General features: G+C 34.3%; 1 protein-coding gene across 6 annotated transcripts in view; it reads left to right on the top strand.

Annotated features, from left to right (window-relative positions):
- The window catches only part of SPATA6 (spermatogenesis associated 6), a 138,350-nt gene that overhangs the window by 89,069 nt on the left and 28,552 nt on the right, over positions 1-20,729 (top strand). For 3 of the 6 annotated variants that reach the window (XM_059136284.1, XM_059136288.1, XM_059136287.1), the window contains exon 11: positions 3,213-3,264. In XM_059136284.1, the coding sequence (XP_058992267.1) occupies positions 3,213-3,264 (52 nt within the window). Of the gene's footprint in view, positions 1-3,212; positions 3,313-20,729 lie in introns of all 6 variants that reach the window. The other 3 variants (XM_059136283.1, XM_059136286.1, XM_059136285.1) reach the window with 1 other exon arrangement.

Below are 20,729 nucleotides of genomic sequence, written 5' to 3'. Positions count from 1 at the left end.
GAAATTCCTTGCCTCACTCACTAATAGTAATGTAGAAAACAGAGTTGTCATAAATTAAAAAAAAAAACTTTAGTTAAAAAATTTTATAGGAATTTGAACACCTAAGAGAAATGCTATCAACAAATGGAAATAAAATCTGTCTTTACAGATGGTATAAAAAAGCTAATGTAACACACTAAATTTGTACGGCTTATTACAACCGTCGGACATAATTGACAAAATTCAAACTAAATGTATAGTCTGTCAGAAAGTTCATCTCAAAACTGATGATCTGAGCAAGAGTGTATCAGTTTGGAAGCTGTATTAAAGCATCTCTATTCTGAAGAGATAGATTTGTCTGTTTTCTTTCTTTGCCCTATAAGCATTGAGATGGATGTATGGAGGTCTGCTGGAGACCCTAACCCTGAGATGGGGAATTTTGATTAATGTTGCTTCTAGGCCAATAGAATCCTGCCTGAGGTATCATGGAGTTCATAGATAGGACAGATAGATTAAAAGATGTATCTCTGTATTTACAGAGAGAGATACATATTTATGTTTCTGTAGGCTTTAAAGTTCAAGAGAGACTTTTGAAGAGAGATTTTCCTGCTGAAGTCTGGTAACTTGTGTCTCAGTTGTCAGGGGACTTTCTTTAATTTCCATGTCTGTTCAGATGTGCGGTCAGTGCTACTCTCTTTTTCTGTACTTTTAGAATTAAGCACTTGTGATTTTATTCATTAGGTTCTTTGCCACCTCTGTAGATTTTCAAGAAACTTTTTACTCGTATCTCCTTGGATATGTTTTTATAAACATTGTTTTATTCTTCTATTTTGCACAGTTCTCCAGTTGTCTACCACTGTAGTACAGTATGAATTTTAGTCCCATGTTATTTTATCCTTACCTGTAATTTTGTCCCAGCTCCTGAAGCCTGTCTTCCCAATTTGATAAAATTCTTCATTGAGGCTATACTCAAAGAGTCTTCACTGAGGTGAGCTAAAGTCAACTGTCCCTTTTTCACATTCCAGTGGAAGTGATGGCTTCTAGTAATGAGCGGCATTTGTACAGTTATCATGATGGTTAGTAATAGATATAATTCTTTTCTAGAAGGAAATGAATAGCTCTAATTTCACCTATCACTTGAGGAAGGTGCTTCTAAAATAAAAGAATATAATGACATTGTAGTTTTAAATTCATCTAAATAAGTTAATAAATTTATATTGGGGTATGCCTTAGGATGGATAAACCTTTCTACTTTCACTAAAGAAGAACACCTCTACTTTGAGAGTATGTTCCAAAAAATATTCAGATTTACTTATCAAAGAAATTAAAATGTCTATAGGACATACTACTAGGAAGAAAAACATTTCATCCTTTTTAGCACACACAGTACCACACCTTTAAATATAAGACGTTCTCTGATATGACTTTTTAGGTCACTGAGCAGTATACTTATAGGTTGTTTATAAAATCCAGTGGAATCAGTACACAATTTAAGCTGATGTAAATGTAGATTGTACGTCCCAGCAAAATTAGGAGTGTGACAGAATATATAGCTATAGGAGATTATCTTGGTAATTATTCATTAAGATGAAATAAGTTTTCCTCTAAGATTACTGTAAAATGTTGACTCCTTAATCATGTATGTGAATATACAGACTTTCAAAAACTCTATTAGTGACTGTAAGCAAATGAACTTCTTTATTTATAGGGAAGGTGCTTTTTGCTTTAAGCCCATTTAAAAAAATATCTCCAATAGATTTAACACACATAAAATGGTTGCAATTTTTATTATAAGTGTTACATTTCAGAAACAGTGTTCTCCTCCAAGTATAAATATTAATATTATGGTTTATCATTTGTATTAGGCTATAGAGTTATTACTAAAATCAGACTTAGAAATACTAGCAAATCTAATTAAAAAGAAGCTGATATTCCTTTTAATCATGCTTATGGTTTTAAATTTTGTAAATGAAGTTAAATATAGTTAGGTAGTCATTTCTTATACCACAGCACAGACTAGTGGATCCTTGAATAGTATCCTGAAGGGATCCTCTTGGAACTGCATATTTGGATCTCAGATTTTCAAAATGGGTTACGTATATAGCAAATGACAAAGTCAGACAATATATTTGTGTAGATGCAGTAACACTTCCTTTTACAAATGTAGGATATTAAAATTTAGATATAGTTGATCATCCATTATTGATAGCATTCTTTGAAACAGATCATATAAATCATTTTTCCTGCTTAATAGTTTATACTTTGTATAAACATATAAATTTATAACTTTGCAAGAACAAGCTGGGAGAAAAAAAGGCAAAGATGTAAGGCACTTAGCATTTTAGTACCCATTCCTTTTTAAAGGAATTATCAATAACGTTTGATATAGATGAATTATAATCAGGTGGACCTGGAGATATGAATATTCATTATTCCTTGTATAAGGTAAATATAAACTAGCTTAGTTAAACTAATGCCAGTTTTGAGTTTGGGAAGGACATTAGAAAGAAGAATGGTTGCATTATTTCTTCTGTAATTCCAAAACTCAGATTTTAATAAAAGCCACATTTTCCTTTCCTGTTTTTCAGTATTCACTTTAAACACACACACACACACACACACACACACACACAGAAGAGACTAGGGGAGTGATATCTGTGCTAAGAGGGGATTATTCAATTTTTATGTTCCTCTGTATTATGGAAGAGTAAGAACATGTTTGGATTCTAAATATTTTCGTCTATTTAAACATTTTGCTTCATTTCATAAAACTAGTTTTATTTTTCTGTATACAGAAAGGAATTTTTCCCACATAATTTAAGAAAGTGGGATTAAATTACTGGAAAATAAGAACTAATTTTAAAGACACTATACTTGGAATTATTGTTCTAATCTGAACATCTGTATCTTTATTTCTTGATAAATTCTGAAGACTTATGTAAGGAAGTAATTAAATGGTCAGATATATAGGTATGCTCTCCCTGATTCACACCAAACTTTATTAAGACTACTAATTACACATATTATGAAGACTCAATACTTCTGCAGAGAACCAGTGCCTGATTTTACATCTGCCTCTCATCCTTGGTCTCAATGAAGAAAATATGCCATTTTAATCTTTCTGTGTTATCACACAAGGATAAGGGGAAAATGACTTTCTGTGTCTGGCATTTGAAAAGATTTATTTTTCTCTCCCTCTGGCTACAAGTCACCTTTGTTTTTTATGCCCACAGATTCCATTCTGATTGGTGTTCACCTTCAAACTGCGATGAGATCCATGACCGGGTAAAAAATGTCTTGAAATCACATCAGGCTCATCAAAGACATTTATATGTTAGTTTCTAAAATTTTCTCTTGAAGGCCTTTTCTAATTGGGCAAGAAAACCAGTGAAGATGCTTAAAGCCTGTAATAGTTAATCACTGGAAAGAGAAGAAAAAAAGATACAACCTCCATTCGACGGAAGTCAGGGGTTTTGCTAAAGGCAACATCTCTAACTTCCTGCTTGACCTGAGTCATTATGTGAAATGTTTGATATCATCTGAACTCTAAACAATGTTACGAATAATTATCTCATAGTCAGTAAGTAGTGACTTTATGATAATTATTTCATAGCCTTCAAAGTGTGGAGACTTGTTTTGTGGCCTAGTATAAATTCCATTTCCCACAAATAGTTTTTATTCTAAATGGTAGAACAAGGGGACATGGGGTGAGATACAATTATTTTGAAGCAGTTTCTGAATTGATTTTTGTGTTAATTAAAAATTTAAAAGAGGAAAAGAGCAGATCAGGTTTACTGGGTTTAATACTAGAGAACATCAATATGAGAATATTTTCTGGGTAAGGCAAATAAACATTTATGAAGGACAGCTGGGGAATAATTACAGTGTATTCTTTTTGTGTTTGCTTTTTTTGTTTGTTTCATTCAGTAGTTTAAGAAACAATCATTTATCATGAGTGTCCTGTTGGGTACTAGGCTTGGTCCTAATGATGTGACTGGATTATGTGACATTCTATCATTTTGTACAGTTTTAAGTTTCTATATGCATACTATCTTTAAATTAAGCTTGTTTTCAAAGTACAGTATACATATGGAAAAGATACAAACCATAAGTAACAACTTTATGAATTGCAATAAAATCAGCACAGTCCTGTGTAAACCATCTACCAAGTCAAGAAAAAAAAATATCAGCTCTGCAGAAACTTCTCCTCTTGTCTCTCAGCTACTTTCACTCCAAAGATAAACCTTCTCCTAACTTTTAATAGCAAGATTAGTGTTGTGTGTTTTAATCTTTATATAAATGAAATCCTATGGTATCTACTTTTTTCTCTGACTTGTTTCACTTTGACTTCACAATTCAGACTTCTTTGTACTACAGACATTATATTTAACAATAGTTCTTCACTTTTGCTGCTATATGGTATTTTATTATATGAAAATACTACTGCTGACTTATTTATTCCTCTGTTGATGGATATTCAGGTTGTTTCTGGTTTGGGCTATTATAGACCTGCTATAAGCATTTTATGCATACTTTGGGTATCATTGTATTCTTCTTATTGGGGTATGTATGTATTCTTATTTGGGTGTCTATGTATTCTTCCCATTTGCAATTGCCCAGTCATAGGGTATGCTTTAGAAGCAGCTTTAGAAGGTGCTGTCAAAGAATTTTTCAAGTGATTTTAACAACCTGGGTGTGAGAGTTATACTTGCTTCACATCCTTAGCATTACTTGATTGGTATGTGTGTGTGTGTGTGTGTGTGTGTGTGTGTGCACGTGTACTTGTGCCTGTTTGTGTTTTCATTTTGCACTTTGGGTAAGTAAGAAGTAGTTTATCATATGATAGTTCCAGTTTGCTATTTCCTGATGACTAATGAGTATAATTCTTGGCCTTTGGCTATTCTCTTTTGTGAGTACTTGTTCAAGTCATTTACCAATTTTTGTACTGAATTGTCTCCTTTTGGTTTTTTTTGTTGAGTTCCATATAGACCCTTGACATGAATTTTTAATTATATCTTTTGTAATTGTCTTTTTTCACTCTGTGCCTTGCCTTTTTATTCTCTTAATGACGTCTTTGATGTAAAATTCTTAATCCTAATGAATTCAATTCATTATGGTTTATTGTTAACATTTTTAGAAATTTTGTGTACTTCAAGACTGTCTCCTGTATTTTCCTCTAAAGGCTTTCTTTCCCATTTAAATATATGATCTGATGAAAATTATTTTTTCTGTATCATGATAGAAAGGTATCAAGTTCCAACGAAGGTTTAAGCCTCAAGATTTCTTTCTAGTTATGTTAATTTTACATATTTGGAGCTATGTCATTGGTGGGATACAGATTTCAGACTGTGGTATGAACCTTTTATTATGAAGGTTCTTCATCTCTTCCTTTCTAGCAATATTCCTGTGTGACAGTATGTTTGATCTGATATTTATAGAGTTACAATGGCTTTCTTTTGGCTAGTCTTCCTTTTGGCTAGTCTTGGCATGGTATATATTTTTCCACTTTTTGTTTTTATCAATATATTTGAAGTGCATATCTTATGAGTAGCACAAGGTTTTTTTGAAGAATTAAAATCTTGAACTTCTATATAAATTGATGTGGCTTTGGTTTGGATTAGTATTTTTTATAACTTACTTACCTTTTTATTTGTTATTTATTTTTAACTTTTCTGTTATTCGTTGCTCTACAGATTTCAACATGTATTCATGACAAATTATTTTTTCATTGACCTCTTCCTTATAATGGGGCCCTAAATTATTTAACCCTTTTTAACCTGCCCCCTTTTTTGCACATTTTTGTCATGTATTTTAAGTCTACCTATATAAAACACACAAGAAATTAATTTTATTTATATAGTAATGTTTATTCATATTAGCCCCTTATTTAGCCATTCTATTATTCTTCTTTCTTTCCTGCAATTCCATGTTCCCATATGGATTCTACAGTCATTTTCCTTCTGCCTTTAATACTTCTTTTATGATATTCTCCTGGCTATCAATTCTGATTTTGTTTGAAAACATCTTGGTTTTAATTTTATGGGGGTTGATTTTATTGGATATAAATAAATGGTTGGTTGGTTGGTAGTTGGTTGGTTGGTAGTTATTTTCTTTGGTGTTTTAAAGAAGCTATTCCATTGTCTTCTCGCTTTTTTTGTATGTCTTAGAAAGTAAGCTATTTACACCTTTGAGGTAATATGGGGATTTTCCCCCTCTCTGTTGTATTTAAGATTTACTCCTCAACTTTGTGTCTAGTAATTTTACTATTATATACCTACATTTGGCATTCTTGAATTGATTCTATGTTAAGTTTTCAGAGCTTCCTAAATTTGTAGGTTGATATTTTCCATTAGTTTTGGAAAACCTGTAGCCATTCTTTCTTTAAAGCATTCTTATGCCCCATTGCCTGTTTTTCTGGAACTCCCAGTTATACTTACATTAGATGTTTCGACTTATAGAAGATTTTTTAGGGGCACCTGGGTGGCTCAGTGAGTTAAAGCCTCTGCCTTCAGCTCAGTTCATGATCCCAGGGTCCTGGAATCAAGCCCCATATCAGGTGCTCTGCTCAGCAGGGAGCCTGCTTCCTCCTCTCCCTCTGCCTGCTTCTGTGCCTACTTGTGATCTCTGTCTGTCATATAAATAAATAAGATCTTTTAAAAAAAAAAAGATTTTTTAGATTTTTAGACTCATATGTATCTTGTGCTTTTTTTAAGATACTTTTAATTATTTTTTCCCTCCCTAATTTGGATACTTTCGTTAGAAATGTCCTCTAATCTGCTAATCCTGTCTTGTGTTTATATTGATGTTAAAACTATTTGAAATTTTATGAAAGACATAACTTTTCAAGAATTTTTTGAAAGACATAAAGTACCAAAACTAACTCAAGAAGAAAATGATAATCTCAGCAGTTGTATATCTATTAAAGAAATTGAATTTGAAGTTAAGAATCTTACGTAAAAGAAAACACCAGACCCGGATGGTTTCTCTGGTGAATTCTACCAAATCTTTAAGAAGATTTCTGTCTTACCAGACAGAAAGTAAAAGGAAAACCTTTTATGAAATCAGTATTTTCCCTAATATCAGACTATGACATAAAAAGAAAAGAAAAATACAGACCAGAATCCCTAATGAACATATATGCAGAAATCTCAACAACACACTAGCAAATCAAATCCATCAGTTCATAAAAATGAAAGTATATCATAATCAAGTGGTCTCCTTCTAGAAATGCAATATAAGTTCATCTTACTGATGGGTTAAATAAGAAAAAACATATTTCTTCTGTATGTCATTTCAATAAGCACAGAACAAGTATCTAACAAAATCAAACTCTATTCTTGATAAACATTCTTTTTTTTTTAAGATTTTATTTATTTATTTGACAGAGAGAAATCACAAGTAGACAGAGAGGCAGGCAGAGAGAGAGAGGAGGAAGCAGGCTCCCTGCCAGAGCAGAGAGCCCGATGCAGGACTCGATCCCAGGACCCTGAGATCATGACCTGAGCCGAAGGCAGCGGCTTAACCCACTGAGCCACCCAGGCGCCCCCTTGATAAACATTCTTAGTAAAATTCAGGTAGAAGGGAACGTTATCAATCTAATGAAGAGCGTCTTTGAAAACCTACAGCTAACACTTTATACTTAATGGTGAAAGAGTGAATATTTTCCCCTAAATTCAGAAACAAGGATGCCCTCTCTTAACATTCCTTTAACATCATACTGGGAGTTTTAGACAATGCAGGAAGATAAGAAAAAGAAATAAAAGGGATACAGATTGGAAAATAAGAAAAAAATACCTTATATTTGCAGAGGATATGATTTTGCAGAGAATTCCACAGGAGCTCCAGAAAGGCTGCCGGAACTAATAAGTGAAGCTAGCAAGGTCATAAAATATGAATAAAGTCAATTTTTTCCTATATATCTGAAATAAATAGTTGGAATTTTAGATTAGGAAATCCAAACCAGTTACAGTAGCACCTGATAATGAAGTCCTTAGGTATAATCCTAACAAAATATGTGCAGCATTTGCATTCTGAGAACTACAAAATGCTGTTGGAAGCAATCAAAGAAGATAGAACTAAATGAAAAACTACACCATGTTCACAGATTGGAGGACTCCATATGAAGATGGCAGTTTTCCCCAATCTGATCTCTAGATTCAGTTCAATCATAATTAAAACCCTATCAAACTTTTTAATAGAAATTGACAAGCTGATTCTAAAATGTATATGGGAGGAACAAAGGAAATTGAAAAAACAAAAACAATCTGAAAATGAACAAAGTTGGAGGACCCTCTGCCTAATTTTAACACTTACTATAAAGCACAACAATGAAGACATTGTGTTGTTGACTAAACAGTAGACACATATGTCAAAGGAATAGAATAGATACCCCAGAGATAGACCCACATCAATACTGTCTACTGAGTTTTGACAAAAGTACAAAGTCAACTAAAGACTTTGCATTTGTTGTCTTTTCAATGCATGGTTCTGGAGTTTTAAAAATGCACATTTAAAAATAGATCATAGACCTAAAACATAATAGAAAAATCTATTTATATTTGTAAATTACTTTTAAGATAGGACAGCAAACCCATGATCCATAAAAAAATTGATAAAGTGAACTTGATTAAAAATAAAAATTTTCGTTCTCTGAAAGATAATATTAAAAGAATAGAATGACAAGTCATAGTCTGGATGAAAATATTTTCAAATCACAAATATAATTAAGGATTTTTATCCAGAATTTTAAAAAAAATCCTTTTCAAACTCAGTTGCAAGAAAATAACCCAAATAAAAATGGGCAATATATCTGAACAGGCATTTCACCACATAAACATGAAAAGATGCACAATAATCATTATAGAAATGCAAATTAGGGGCGCCTGGGTGGCTCAGTGGGTTAAAGCCTCTGCCTTCAGCTCAGGTCATGATCCCAGCATCATGGGATCGAGCCCCGCATCGGGCTCTCTGCTCTGCGGAGAGCCTGCTTCCTCCTCTCTCTGTCTGCCTCTCTGCCTGCTTGTGATCTCTCTCTCTGTCAAATAAATAAATAAAATCTTTAAAAAAATAAAAATAAAAAAAGAAATGCAAATTAAAACAGCAATGAGATATCACTGCTACCTATTAGAATTGTTAAACAGAAACAAAACCCCAAAAAAAACTTGTGTTAGTAAATGCTGTGAAGGATATGGAGCAATAGGAATTCTCATTCAGTGCTGGTGGGAAAGCCCAATGGTTATAGCCACACGACAGCTTGGCAGTTTTGTATAAGGTTAAATACACTTATCATAAAACCCAGCAATCCTGCTTTTAAGTATTTACCCAAATGAACTGAAAACTTATGTTCACAGAAAAACCTGTACATGAATGTTTATAGTAAGTATATTTTTAATTGCCCAAAATTAGATGCAACCAATATACTCTTCAAAGACAAATGAAGGTCAAACAATGGTATAGCCATTAAATGGACTATAACTCAGCAGTGAAAAGGAGTGAGCTATAAGGGGTACTAGGTGGCTGTCAGTTAAGTGTCCAACTCTTGATATTGGTTCAGGGCATGATCCTCAAGGTCATGGGATCAAACCCCGCATCAGGCTCCGTGCTCAGTGAGGAATCTTTTTGATATTGTCTCTCTCCCTTTCTGCTTGTCCCTCCCCCCTCTCTAAAATAATACATCTTTTTTTTTAAATGTGGGCTTATAAATTCATACAACAACATGGTTAGTCTTAAATTCAGTTTGCTAAATAAAAGAAGTTAGAACTCCAAAGCTACCTATTGTATGATTTTATTTATATGACATTGCTGAAATAGCAAAGTATAGGAGAGGCATGAGAAGTTGACTACAAAGAACCCAGGCTCACAGAGAGATTTTTAGGGTGTTGGAGCTGCTAGGTACTGAAGTTGTTAACATGTGACTTTTCTTTGAAAAACTGCCGGAAATGTACATCAGAGAGAGAGAACTTTACTGAATGAAAAATAAAAGAAAAAACATCAAGTGTGATGTTTGGGCTTCTGAGGATTTAATGCAGATTATACCAAATTATCTAAAAGTCCTAAAAATACAAGATATGGCTATAAATTAGCTTACCTAAATAACTTTGGAGTATAGGGTTTTGGTTGATACTGTGAGGATAAAGACAAAAAGAACTATTTAATCACTATATTCTTTTGCAGGGATTTGCAAACATTTTATGCAATGAGCCAGAGAGTAAATTTTTTTTTTAATATTTTATTTATTTATTTGACAGAGAGAGAGAGGGAACACAAGCAGGGAAGGAGGGGAAAGGGAGAAGCAGGCTTCCCGCTGAGTGGGGAGCCCAATGTGAGGCTCAATTCCGGGACCCCAGGACCCTGGGACCCCGGGATCATGACCTGAGCTGAAGGCAGATGCTTAATAACTGAGCCACCTAGGTGCCCCAAGAGTAAATATTTATTGTGCCATAGGGTCCCTGTCATACTACTCAGCTCTGCTGTTATAGCAGTAAAGCAGACATATACAATAGGTAAACAGATTAGTATGTCTGTATTCCAAGTAAACTATATCCATATGCACTAAAATGTGAATTTCATGTTATTTTCATGAAACCTTTCCTCCCATCTTTTAAATGTAAAGATAAAAATTACTTTTACATATCAGACCTTACAAAAGGGCCAGAATTACCATGGGAGTTAAAGTTTGCCAACCCCTGCTCTAATAGCTAAGTGTGTTTCATACAGGGGTATGGATTAGCAATTCTAAGAATACTTTACATTTATATGAGAGTTGAACAAACAAGTAAAGAAGTCATAGATAAATACAACCAGGTTTTTCACTGTGAGAAAAGACATTTGACAAACAAGGTGAACCTATGATTTTAGTGTCTAAAGTAACAGTTTAATTCATGTTTATTTTAATATTCATACAGATAGATTGACTCAAATACAGATATGAGTGTATTTGGGTTAGTACACATCTGTATTTCCTACTTTTGTCCTCCAGAAGGGCCTAAAAGGAATGACAATCCAGTAGCAATGAGCACACCCAGCTCCCAGATCTTGGTTTCTAAATACCTGTATTCAGTAAAAGTTGCCAGGACTCTTGGAGCAGTAGCTGATTCTGGGGCTGGGGAAGACAAAAAACAGATTAGGACAGAAGAACATCTTATAGCATGGAAAGTGAAGAATCACTTAAAAAAAAAAAAAAAGGAAAGGGGAGTGAGGAGGACAGGGTTATATCAAAAGAATATAGGAGCCAATCTGAAGTCCCAATGGCCATTGCTGGAATAATTTGAGCAACAAATAGCAATATTTGGATTATAACCCAAAGAATAAAATAAAGTCCATGAGTACATATTGATATAAGTGAAACAATGAATGACTGAGGAGGAGAATGGACACATCTTCCTTATAGGAGATTTGTAAATAATAATTGTGGATATGGCCCCTTCCATGAGGTAGAGCTTAATTCTTCCTCCCTCCAGTGTGAGCTAGACTTAGTGATTTGTTTCTGTTGAAGAGAGCATAGAAAGGAGAAATTGTAACTTGAGAAATCTGGCAGACACCACCTTTACAAAGTGGTCAAGGTTTTTTAAAAAAAATTTTAAGATTTTATTTATTTATTTGACAGAGAGAGATCACAAGTAGGCAGAGAGGCAGGCAGAGAGAGAGAGAGAGGAGGAAGCAGGCTCCCCGCTGAGCAGAGAACCCGATGCGGGACTCGATCCCAGGATCCTGAGATCATGACCTGAGCCGAAGGCAGCGGCCTAACCCACTGAGCCACCCAGGCGCCCCGAAAGTGGTCAAGGTTAACATCAGTAATGATAACTCATGCTGACATCCGGTGTTCCTTGATATCAGGCGATATGAAGGGCACTGCTCTGTGACATTGTTTCCCAGAGCCCATAACTCTAGTTAAACATGAAAAAATATCAGACAAAATCAAATTAAGAAGCTTTATACATAATACCTGACTGGTACTCTTCCAAACCGTCCAGGTCATGAGAGACAAGGAAGAACAGAAACTTGTCACAGTTTGGAGGAGACTGAGGAGAAATGATCCAAAAGCATCATGGTATCCTCTGTTGTATCCCGGAATAGAGGTGCATTACTGGAAAAACTAGTATACTCCAAGTATAATCTGCAATGTAGCTAATTACTGTACTAATAATTGATTTCTTTGTTTTGCAAAATGAACTGTGGCTATATAAGATGTTAATATTGAGAACATGGGTGAAGGGTGAAGTTCCTGTATACAAGAACTCTTTTCTTTTTGCAACTGTTTTGTAAATCTAAATATTCAAAAATAAAAAGTTAAACTACTGTTGACCTTTAAACAATACAGAGTTCAGAGGCTCCACAACCCCCTTGCACAGAAATCTGTGTATAACTTTTGACCCCACAAAACTTAACTACTGATAGCCTACTGTTGGCCAGAAGTCTAACCAATAACATAAAACTGTCAATTAACACATTTGTGTATGTACTATATACTGTATTCTTACAATGAAGTAAGCTAGAGAAAAGAAAATGTTATTAAAATCATAAGGAAGAGAAAATATTTTTATAGTACTGTAAAAAATCTGCATTATATGTAGATGGACCGCTCAGCTCAAACCCTTGTTCAGGTCAACCATTCTAAGTTCTTCATTTCAGCTCTTTGGGCTTTTAACCGAGAGCTGATATGATTATAGGCTCCTTTCCTCACATAGCGTACTATGTGTAATTCTTCTTAGGCAACACAGCAGAAAATCCCTTCTGCTTTTCAAATACTTTCTGCTTAGCTTTTTGTCCCTTCACCCTGCACTGATTCAGACATTCTGCAAGTATCTTAAGGGAACAGTTAGCTCAGTTTTGTACCCATAATGTCTCATTGGATTTTGACCTCTCAGGTTTTTAATTTTGTACATCTAGCATAGTGAGACTGCCAAAACCCTACTGATTTCTCTGTCTTCCAGCAGTGGACATGTGGTTGAACAAAGCATAGATTCCCAACATTTTATTCTATGCTGAACATACAAGACCTTTAATTCACCTATTATCTTACAAACCTTTAGGTCTCTTACAGACCTTTAATTCACCTATTCTCTCAGAAATTTGGCACCACTTGTACTACTGTTTAAGCAGCTTCTTTGTGCCTTTAAACAAAAACAAACTACATACAGGCACATGCACACACACACCAAACACATACATACATGAATGCAGTTGTCTTAAACTAGGCACTAATCCCAGTATCTTAAATTGGTTTACTCTAGGGGTAGCCTAAACACATTCTATTAAAATTAGTCATATTTTTCTGCCTATGTTAATTCATATATATTGAACATTCTCCTCCAAATATCTGCATGCTCTGTATCTGGCACTATGCACAGCACTGGAGATTTTTGCATGTAAGCAAATTTCCTGTCCACAGGAACTTTTATAATCCAATGATTATTTAATAAACCAGCAAATAAATATAAAAGAGTAAAAAAAAACAGTGTGGCACAGTATATGATTAAATATAAGAATAGAAAGCATAAACAATTAAAGTCATTGTTTTTCCAGAGAAAAACAAATTGATTACATAGAAATAAGTGTTCATTAAATGTTGACTGCATCCCAGTCACTCTGTATATGTTACTCCATATTATCATTGCAATAATCATAAAGTAATTACTATTAAGGAGTACTATTTTAAAGATGAACTCAGAAAAGTTAAGTGGCTTGTATAAGGTCATATAGATATTTAAGATGATTGGAACAAAGATTTGAATCTAGATTAATACTTTTTTTCATTTCAGCATGTTTTTATTGAGGTTTTTTTTGTTTGCTTTTTTCATTTAAATTCAATTAGCCAATATATAATACATCATTAGTTTCAGATGTAGTGTTCAATAATTCATCAGTTGAATATAACACCCAGTGCTCATATACTCACATCACGTGCCCTTTTTACTCTCTGATCTTAACCACTAAGCTCTACAGAAATAAACACAAAAAGTACAATCTGATACACATAAGTTAGATAATATAAATTCCCAAACATAAACATGTGGAAACATGCAAACATAAGATCCATCAACAGAATACATGCTCAGAAACAGAAATAAATACTAACATTTAGAGAAGACATTGTTTTTTGCACACTCAAACACACTCTTTGGACACCGGTCAGATCAAAGTTCAGGTTGGTCCTCCTTGAAGGATGCTCATAGACAAAGACATATAATCTTAAATGTAAATACCAGGGTTTTAAAAATTTACTTTCTACTTCACAAAGAATTTTACAAACTAAAAAAAAAAAGGGGGGGGATTTTATTTATTTATTTTTTACTTCACAAAGATTTTATTTAAATATCAACCTATTCTGGGACAGCAAAAAAGTCCTTTATGAATCATTAAACATTTGACTAATATGGAGGAGAATAAACCATAATATGTTGAAAGTTTGATAATCATTAAACAATGAAGAAAACCTTCAAACAAGTTAATGAAAGTCAGTGATCAGGAAAGATTTAATTGAAAATAAAATCCCAAGTGAAAAGGGAGCAAATGATTTCCACTTTTATTCAAGAAAATGTAAGATCACTTCAATGAAAACCCCAGTCCTTTTGCTATTATGTCTAAATCCCAGACACTTGTGCCTCTGGCAGAAATAAGAGAAATAGAGGGAAACACAGACTATAGAATAGGCAGGGTAAATAGAAAACAGTAAATTTATACCCAACCATATCAGTTAGGTACATTAAATACAAACAGAATAAACATTATAATTGAACACAATGATTGTTATGTTGAGTAAAAAGTCAATATATGCTTATTTCAAAATACCTCTTAAATAGAAACAGAAAGGTTGAGTCATGTTTTGTCTTTCATCAGTAAGCACATAATGCCTGATTAGTTCATATTCTCTCTTTCTCACTGTCTTGCTGTATGTAGCAATTATTTTTTGCCTAGATGCTTTAAATAGAAGAAATAAGAATAAATGTGACTTAATCCTACCAGCCTATCCTGTACAGAAATGCATGTTTTTAGGTAAAACTCCTTGTGGAAATAATCCAGGTAAAGCAGAAGGTCCTTATTGAGCCAGATCATGGAAAACCAGGCTAAGATGTGTAGACTTTATCTTGTAATCCAGAAATCATGAATGCAGATGCTTTCAAGGTGATAAAATTAGAATATAACCCAAGTCCTCATTTTCTGTGGTAACAAAATGATCTCAGAACAAAAATAACAAACTACCATTGGAGATACAATCATTGAAGACAGTTAAAGAATTTTTTCTCATTTCTGTTTTTTCATAACTATACTCAGCTACCTTTTCAGAGCATATACCATTATAATATTCTACAGTATACACTCTACTTTACATTCTTCATTTAAAGCTCTACGTGTAAATAACTAATGTTTGCCATTTTATATCAGTGTCTTCTCCAATCATTGCAGTTGTCTGAAGCTCTTCCCTAGTAGATTCCTAAGGAGGCTCATGGGACAAATATTCCCTGAGTTGCACAAAGATGATATTTTGTCTGTAATCTTTGTACCTGAAAGTTACTTTGGCTGGATATAAAAATCCTTGGCTTATATTTTCTTTATTTTAAGTATGTTACTTGGTTTTGACCCAGAATGTTGCTGTCAAAATCTGTTTAAAATCCAACATTCTTCCCCTTGTGAGTGACTTGCTCTTTTAGCTTGGAAATCCAATTGTGGTGTTTTTTCCCCCTTCCTTTTTGAAGTTTGCTAATAATACCAGAATGCATCATGTGTTGATTATTCTGGATTGACTTTTTTCACCAATGTATGTCATGTGTCCTTCATTATCTTATGAATATTGTATTTTTTTATTTCTTAATTAAATTTTTCTTTTTCAATTTAAATTTTATTTAGTTAACATAAAGTGCAATATTGATTTTTGGAGTAGAACTCAGTGATTCATCACTTAAACACTCAACATCCAGTGCTCATCACAAGTGCCCTCTTTAATTCCTATCACTCATCTACCTCCCTCTACCTCCCTCTACCAACCGTGTTTGTTCCCTATCATTAAGAATATCTTATGGTTGGTTTCTCTCTGTCCTTCCCACTCCCTTCCCATATGTTCATCTGTTTTCTTTCATAAATTTCAAATATAAGTGAGATCATATGGTGTTTGTCTTTATCTGACTGACTGATTTCACTTAGCATAATACACTGTAGCTCCACCCATGTTGTTGCAAATGGCAAGATTTCATTCTTTTTGATGGATGAGAAATATGTGTGTGTGTGTGTGTGTGTGTGTACACACACACACACACACACACACATATATTCTTCTTTATCCACATCTTCTTATCCATTCATCCATTGATGGACATTTGGACTCTTTCTGTAGTTTGGCTATTTGTGATAATGCTGCTATAATACATCAGGATGCATGTACATGTACTCCTGTGGATCTGTATTTTTATATCCTTTGCGTAAATACCTAGTAGTGCAATTGCTGTATCATAGGGTGGTTCTATTTTTAACTTTTTGAAGAACATTCATACTGTTTTCCACATTGGCTGCACCTGTTCATATTCCAACAGTGTAAGAGGTCTCCTCTTCCTCCACATCCTCACCAACAACTGTTGTTTCTTTTGTTGTTAATTTTAGCCATTCAAACAAGTGTGGTGTGGTACCTCATTGTGGTTTGGATTTGTATTTCCTCATGGTGACTGATGTTGAGCATCTTTTCACACATCTGTTAGCCACCTGGATGTCTTCGTTGGAAAAGTGTCTATTCATGTCCCATGCCCATTTCTTAACTGAATTATATATTTTTTTAATATTGAGTTTGAAAAGTTCTTTATAGATTTTGGATAATAACCCTGTATCAGGTATGTTGTTTGCAAATATCTTCTTCCATTTCATAGCCTGCCTTTTAGTTTTGTTGTTTGGTTCCTTTGCTGTGCAGAAGCTTTTTTTTTTTTTTTTAGTTTATTTATTTATTTGACAGACAGAGATCACAAGTAGGCAGAGAGGCAGGCAGAGAGAGAGAGAGAGAGGAGGAAGCAGGCTCCCTGCTGAGCAGAGAGCCTGATGCAGGGCTCGATCCCAGGGCCCAGGATCATGACCCGAGCCAAAGGCAGAGGCTTTAACCCACTGAGCCACCCAGGCGCCCCTGTGCAGAAGCTTTTTATCTCGATGTTCATTTTTGCTTTTGTTTCCCCTACCTCTGGAAATGTGTTTAGGAAGAAGTTGCTACAGCTGAGTTCAAAGAGGTTTCTGTGTTCTCCTCTAGGATTTTGATGGATTCCTGTCTCACATTTAGGTCTTTCATCCATTTTGAATTTACTTTTGTGTGTGGTGTAAGAAAGTGGTCCAGTTTTATTCTTCTGCATGTTGCTGTCCAGTTTTCCCAATACCATTTGTTGAAGAGACTTTCTTCCATTGGATATTCTTTCCTGCTTTATTGAAGATTAGTTGACCATATAGTCCAGCTCCAATTCTGGGTTTTCAGTTCTGTTCAGTTGAACAATATATCTCTTTTTTGCCAGTACCATACTGTCTTAATGACTACAGCTGTATAATATAGCTTGAAATCCAGAATCATGATCCCCTCTAGGTTTATTTGTCTTTTTTAACTATTTGGGGTCTTTTGTGGTCCTATACAAATTTTAGGATTGATTATTCTAGCTCTGTGGAAAATGCTGGTATTTTGATAGGGATTGCATTTTTTGTATAGATTGCTTTGGGTAGTACAGACATTTTAACAATGTTTGTTTTTCTAGCCCATGAGCATGAAATGCTTTTCTGATTTTTTGTGTCCTCTTTAATTTAATTTAATTTAATATAAGTGTTCTGTAGTTTTGAGAGTACCTATTTTTACCTCTTTAGTTAGGTTTATTCATAGGAATCTCATTGTTTTTGGTGCAATAACAAGTGCAGTAAATTCTTGATTTCTTTTTCTGCTGCTTCATTATTGGTGTATAGAAAGTCAACAGATCTCTGCACATTGATTTCATATCCTGCAACATCGCTGAATTCATGTATTATTTCTAGCAATGCTTTGGTGGAGTGTTTAAGATTTTCTACAGAGAGTATCATTTCTTCTGCCAATAATGAAAGTTTGACTTCTTCCTTGCTGATTTGGATATCTTTTATTTCTTTTCTTTCTGACTGTTGAGGCTAAGACTTCCAGTACCATGTTAAATAGTAATGGTGAGAGTGGACATTCTTGTCTGGTTCCTGACCATGGAGGAAAAGCTCTCAGATTTTCCCCACTGAGAATGGTATTAGCTGTGGGCCTTTTGTGTATGACTTTTATGATGTTGAGTTATGTTTCTTCTACACTTACTGTGTTGAGGGTTTTTTATCAAGAAGAGATGCTGTATGGAGGTTCCTCAAAAAGTTGAAAATAGAACTACCCTATGACCCAGCAATCACACTACTGGGTATTTACCCTAAAGATACAAACGTAGTTAACCCAAGGCTCACATGCACCCCAATGTTTATAGCATCAATGTCTACAATAGCCAAACTATGGAAAAAACCAAGATGTCCATCAACAGATGAATGGATAAAGAAGATGTGGTATATATATATACAATGGAATACTATGCAGCCATCAAAAGAAATGAAATCTTGCCATTTGCGATGACGTGGATGGAACTAGAGGATATCAAGCTTAGTGAAATAAGTCAATCGGAGAAAGACAACTATCATATGATCTCCCTGATATGAGGAAGTGGAGATGCAACGTGAGGGGTTAGGGGGGTAGGAGAAGAAGAAATGAAACAAGAGGGGATTGGGAGGGAGACAAACCATAAGTGACTCTTAATCTCACAAAACAAACTGAAGGTTGCTGGGGGAAGGGTGGAGGAAGAGGGGTGGGGTTATGGACATTGGGGAGGGTATGTGCTATGGTGAGTGCTGTGAAGTGTGTAAACCTGGTGACTCACAGACCTGTACCCCTGGGGATAAAATACATTATATGTTTATAAAAAAATCTAAAAAAAAGAATAGATGCTGTATTTTATCAAATGCTTTTTCTGCATTTATTAACAAGATCATATTTTTTTCTTTTCTTTTATAAATGTGGTATATCACATTGATTGATTTGTGAATATTGAACCAATCTTGCAGTCCAGGAATAAATCCCACTTGATTGTGGTGAATAACTTTTTAATGCACTGTTGAATTTGATTTGCTAGTATTTTACTGAGAATTTTTGCATCCATCTGCATCAGGGATATTGACCTATAATTCTCCTTTTTAAGTGGGTTCTTTGTGTGGTTTTGGAATCCAAGTAATGCTGGCCTCGTAGAATGACTTTGGAAGTTTTCCTATCATTTCTATTTTTTTGAACGTTTGAGAAGAATCGGTATAAATTCTTCTCTAAATGTTGTAGGGTTCCCTTGGGAAGCCATCTGGCCCAGGATTTTTGTTTGTTGGGAGATTTTTGGTTATTGATTCAATCTTTTTCTGATTATGGGTCTTTTCAAATTTGCTATATCTTCCTGTTTCAGTTTGGTAGTTTGTAAGTTTCTAGGAATTTGTCTGTTTCTTCCAGATTGCCCAGTTTGTTGGCATATAATTTTTATAGTATTCTCTTACAATTATTTGAATTTCTGTGGTATTGGTTGTGATCTCTCTTCTTTCCTTTGTGATTTTATCTATTTGGGCCCTTTCTCTTTTGGTAAGTCTGGCTAGGGGCTTATGAACTTTATTAATTCTTTTGAGGAACCAGCTCTTAGCATCATTGATCTGTCCTTCTGGGGGTTTTGTTTGTTTGTTTATTTCTGTATCATTTATTTCTGTTTTAATGTTTATTATTTCCCTCTTCTGCTGGCTTTAGGCTTTATTTGCAGTTCCTTTTCTAGCTCCATTAGGTGTAGTGTTAGGTTGTGTATTTGAGACTTTTCTTGCTTCTTGAGATAAGCCTGTATTGCAATATACTTCCCTCTTGGGAACTGCCTTTACTGCATCCCAAAGGTCTTGGACTATTATGTTTTTATTTGCTTCCATGTGTTTTTTTATTATTATTTTTTCTTTAATTTTTTGGTTAACCCATTCATTCTTTAATAGGATTTTCTTTAACCTCCATGTATTTGAGGTTTCTCCAAATTTTTTCTTGTGGTTCAAGTTTCATAGTGTTGTGGTCTGAAAGTATGCATGGTATGATCTTGATCTTTTCATACTTGTTGAGGGCTGATTTGTGACCCAGTATGTGATCTATTCTGGAGAATGTACCATGTGCACCCAAAAAGAATGTGTACTCTGCTCCTTTAAGATGAAATGCTCTGAATATATCTCTTAAGTCCATCTGATCCATTGTGTCATTCAAAGCCATTGTTTCCTTATTGGTTTTCTGTTTAGATTATCTGTCCATTGCTGTAAATGGGATGTTAAAGTCCTCTGCTTTTACTGTATTATTATTAATGAGTTTTCTTTATGTTTATTATTAATTGATTTATATATTTGGGTGCTCCAATTGTTAGATGTTCTTGATGGATAGATCCCTTAATTATGATAAAATGCCCTTCTTTATCTTCTACACTCTGCTTTATAATCCAGTTTGTCTGATATAAGTATGGCCATTCCAGCTTTCTTTTGATGTCCTTTAGCATGGGATTGAGCCCCACATTGGGCTCCCTGCTCGATGGGAAGCCTGCATCTCCCTCTCCCACTCTCCCTGCTTGTGTTCCTTCTCTCACTAACTTTCTGTCAAATAAAATCTTTAAAATAAAATAATAAAATAGTCTCTTGTAGACAGCATTTAGATGGATTTTTTTTTAATCCATTCTGATACCCTGTGTCTTTTGATTGGA

The sequence above is a fragment of the Mustela lutreola genome, chromosome 10, assembly GCF_030435805.1.
Source record: "Mustela lutreola isolate mMusLut2 chromosome 10, mMusLut2.pri, whole genome shotgun sequence".
Lineage (NCBI taxonomy): Eukaryota > Metazoa > Chordata > Mammalia > Carnivora > Mustelidae > Mustela > Mustela lutreola.
The sequence above is the reverse complement of the archived record's forward strand: the minus strand, read 5'-3'. Positions and strand labels throughout refer to the sequence as shown.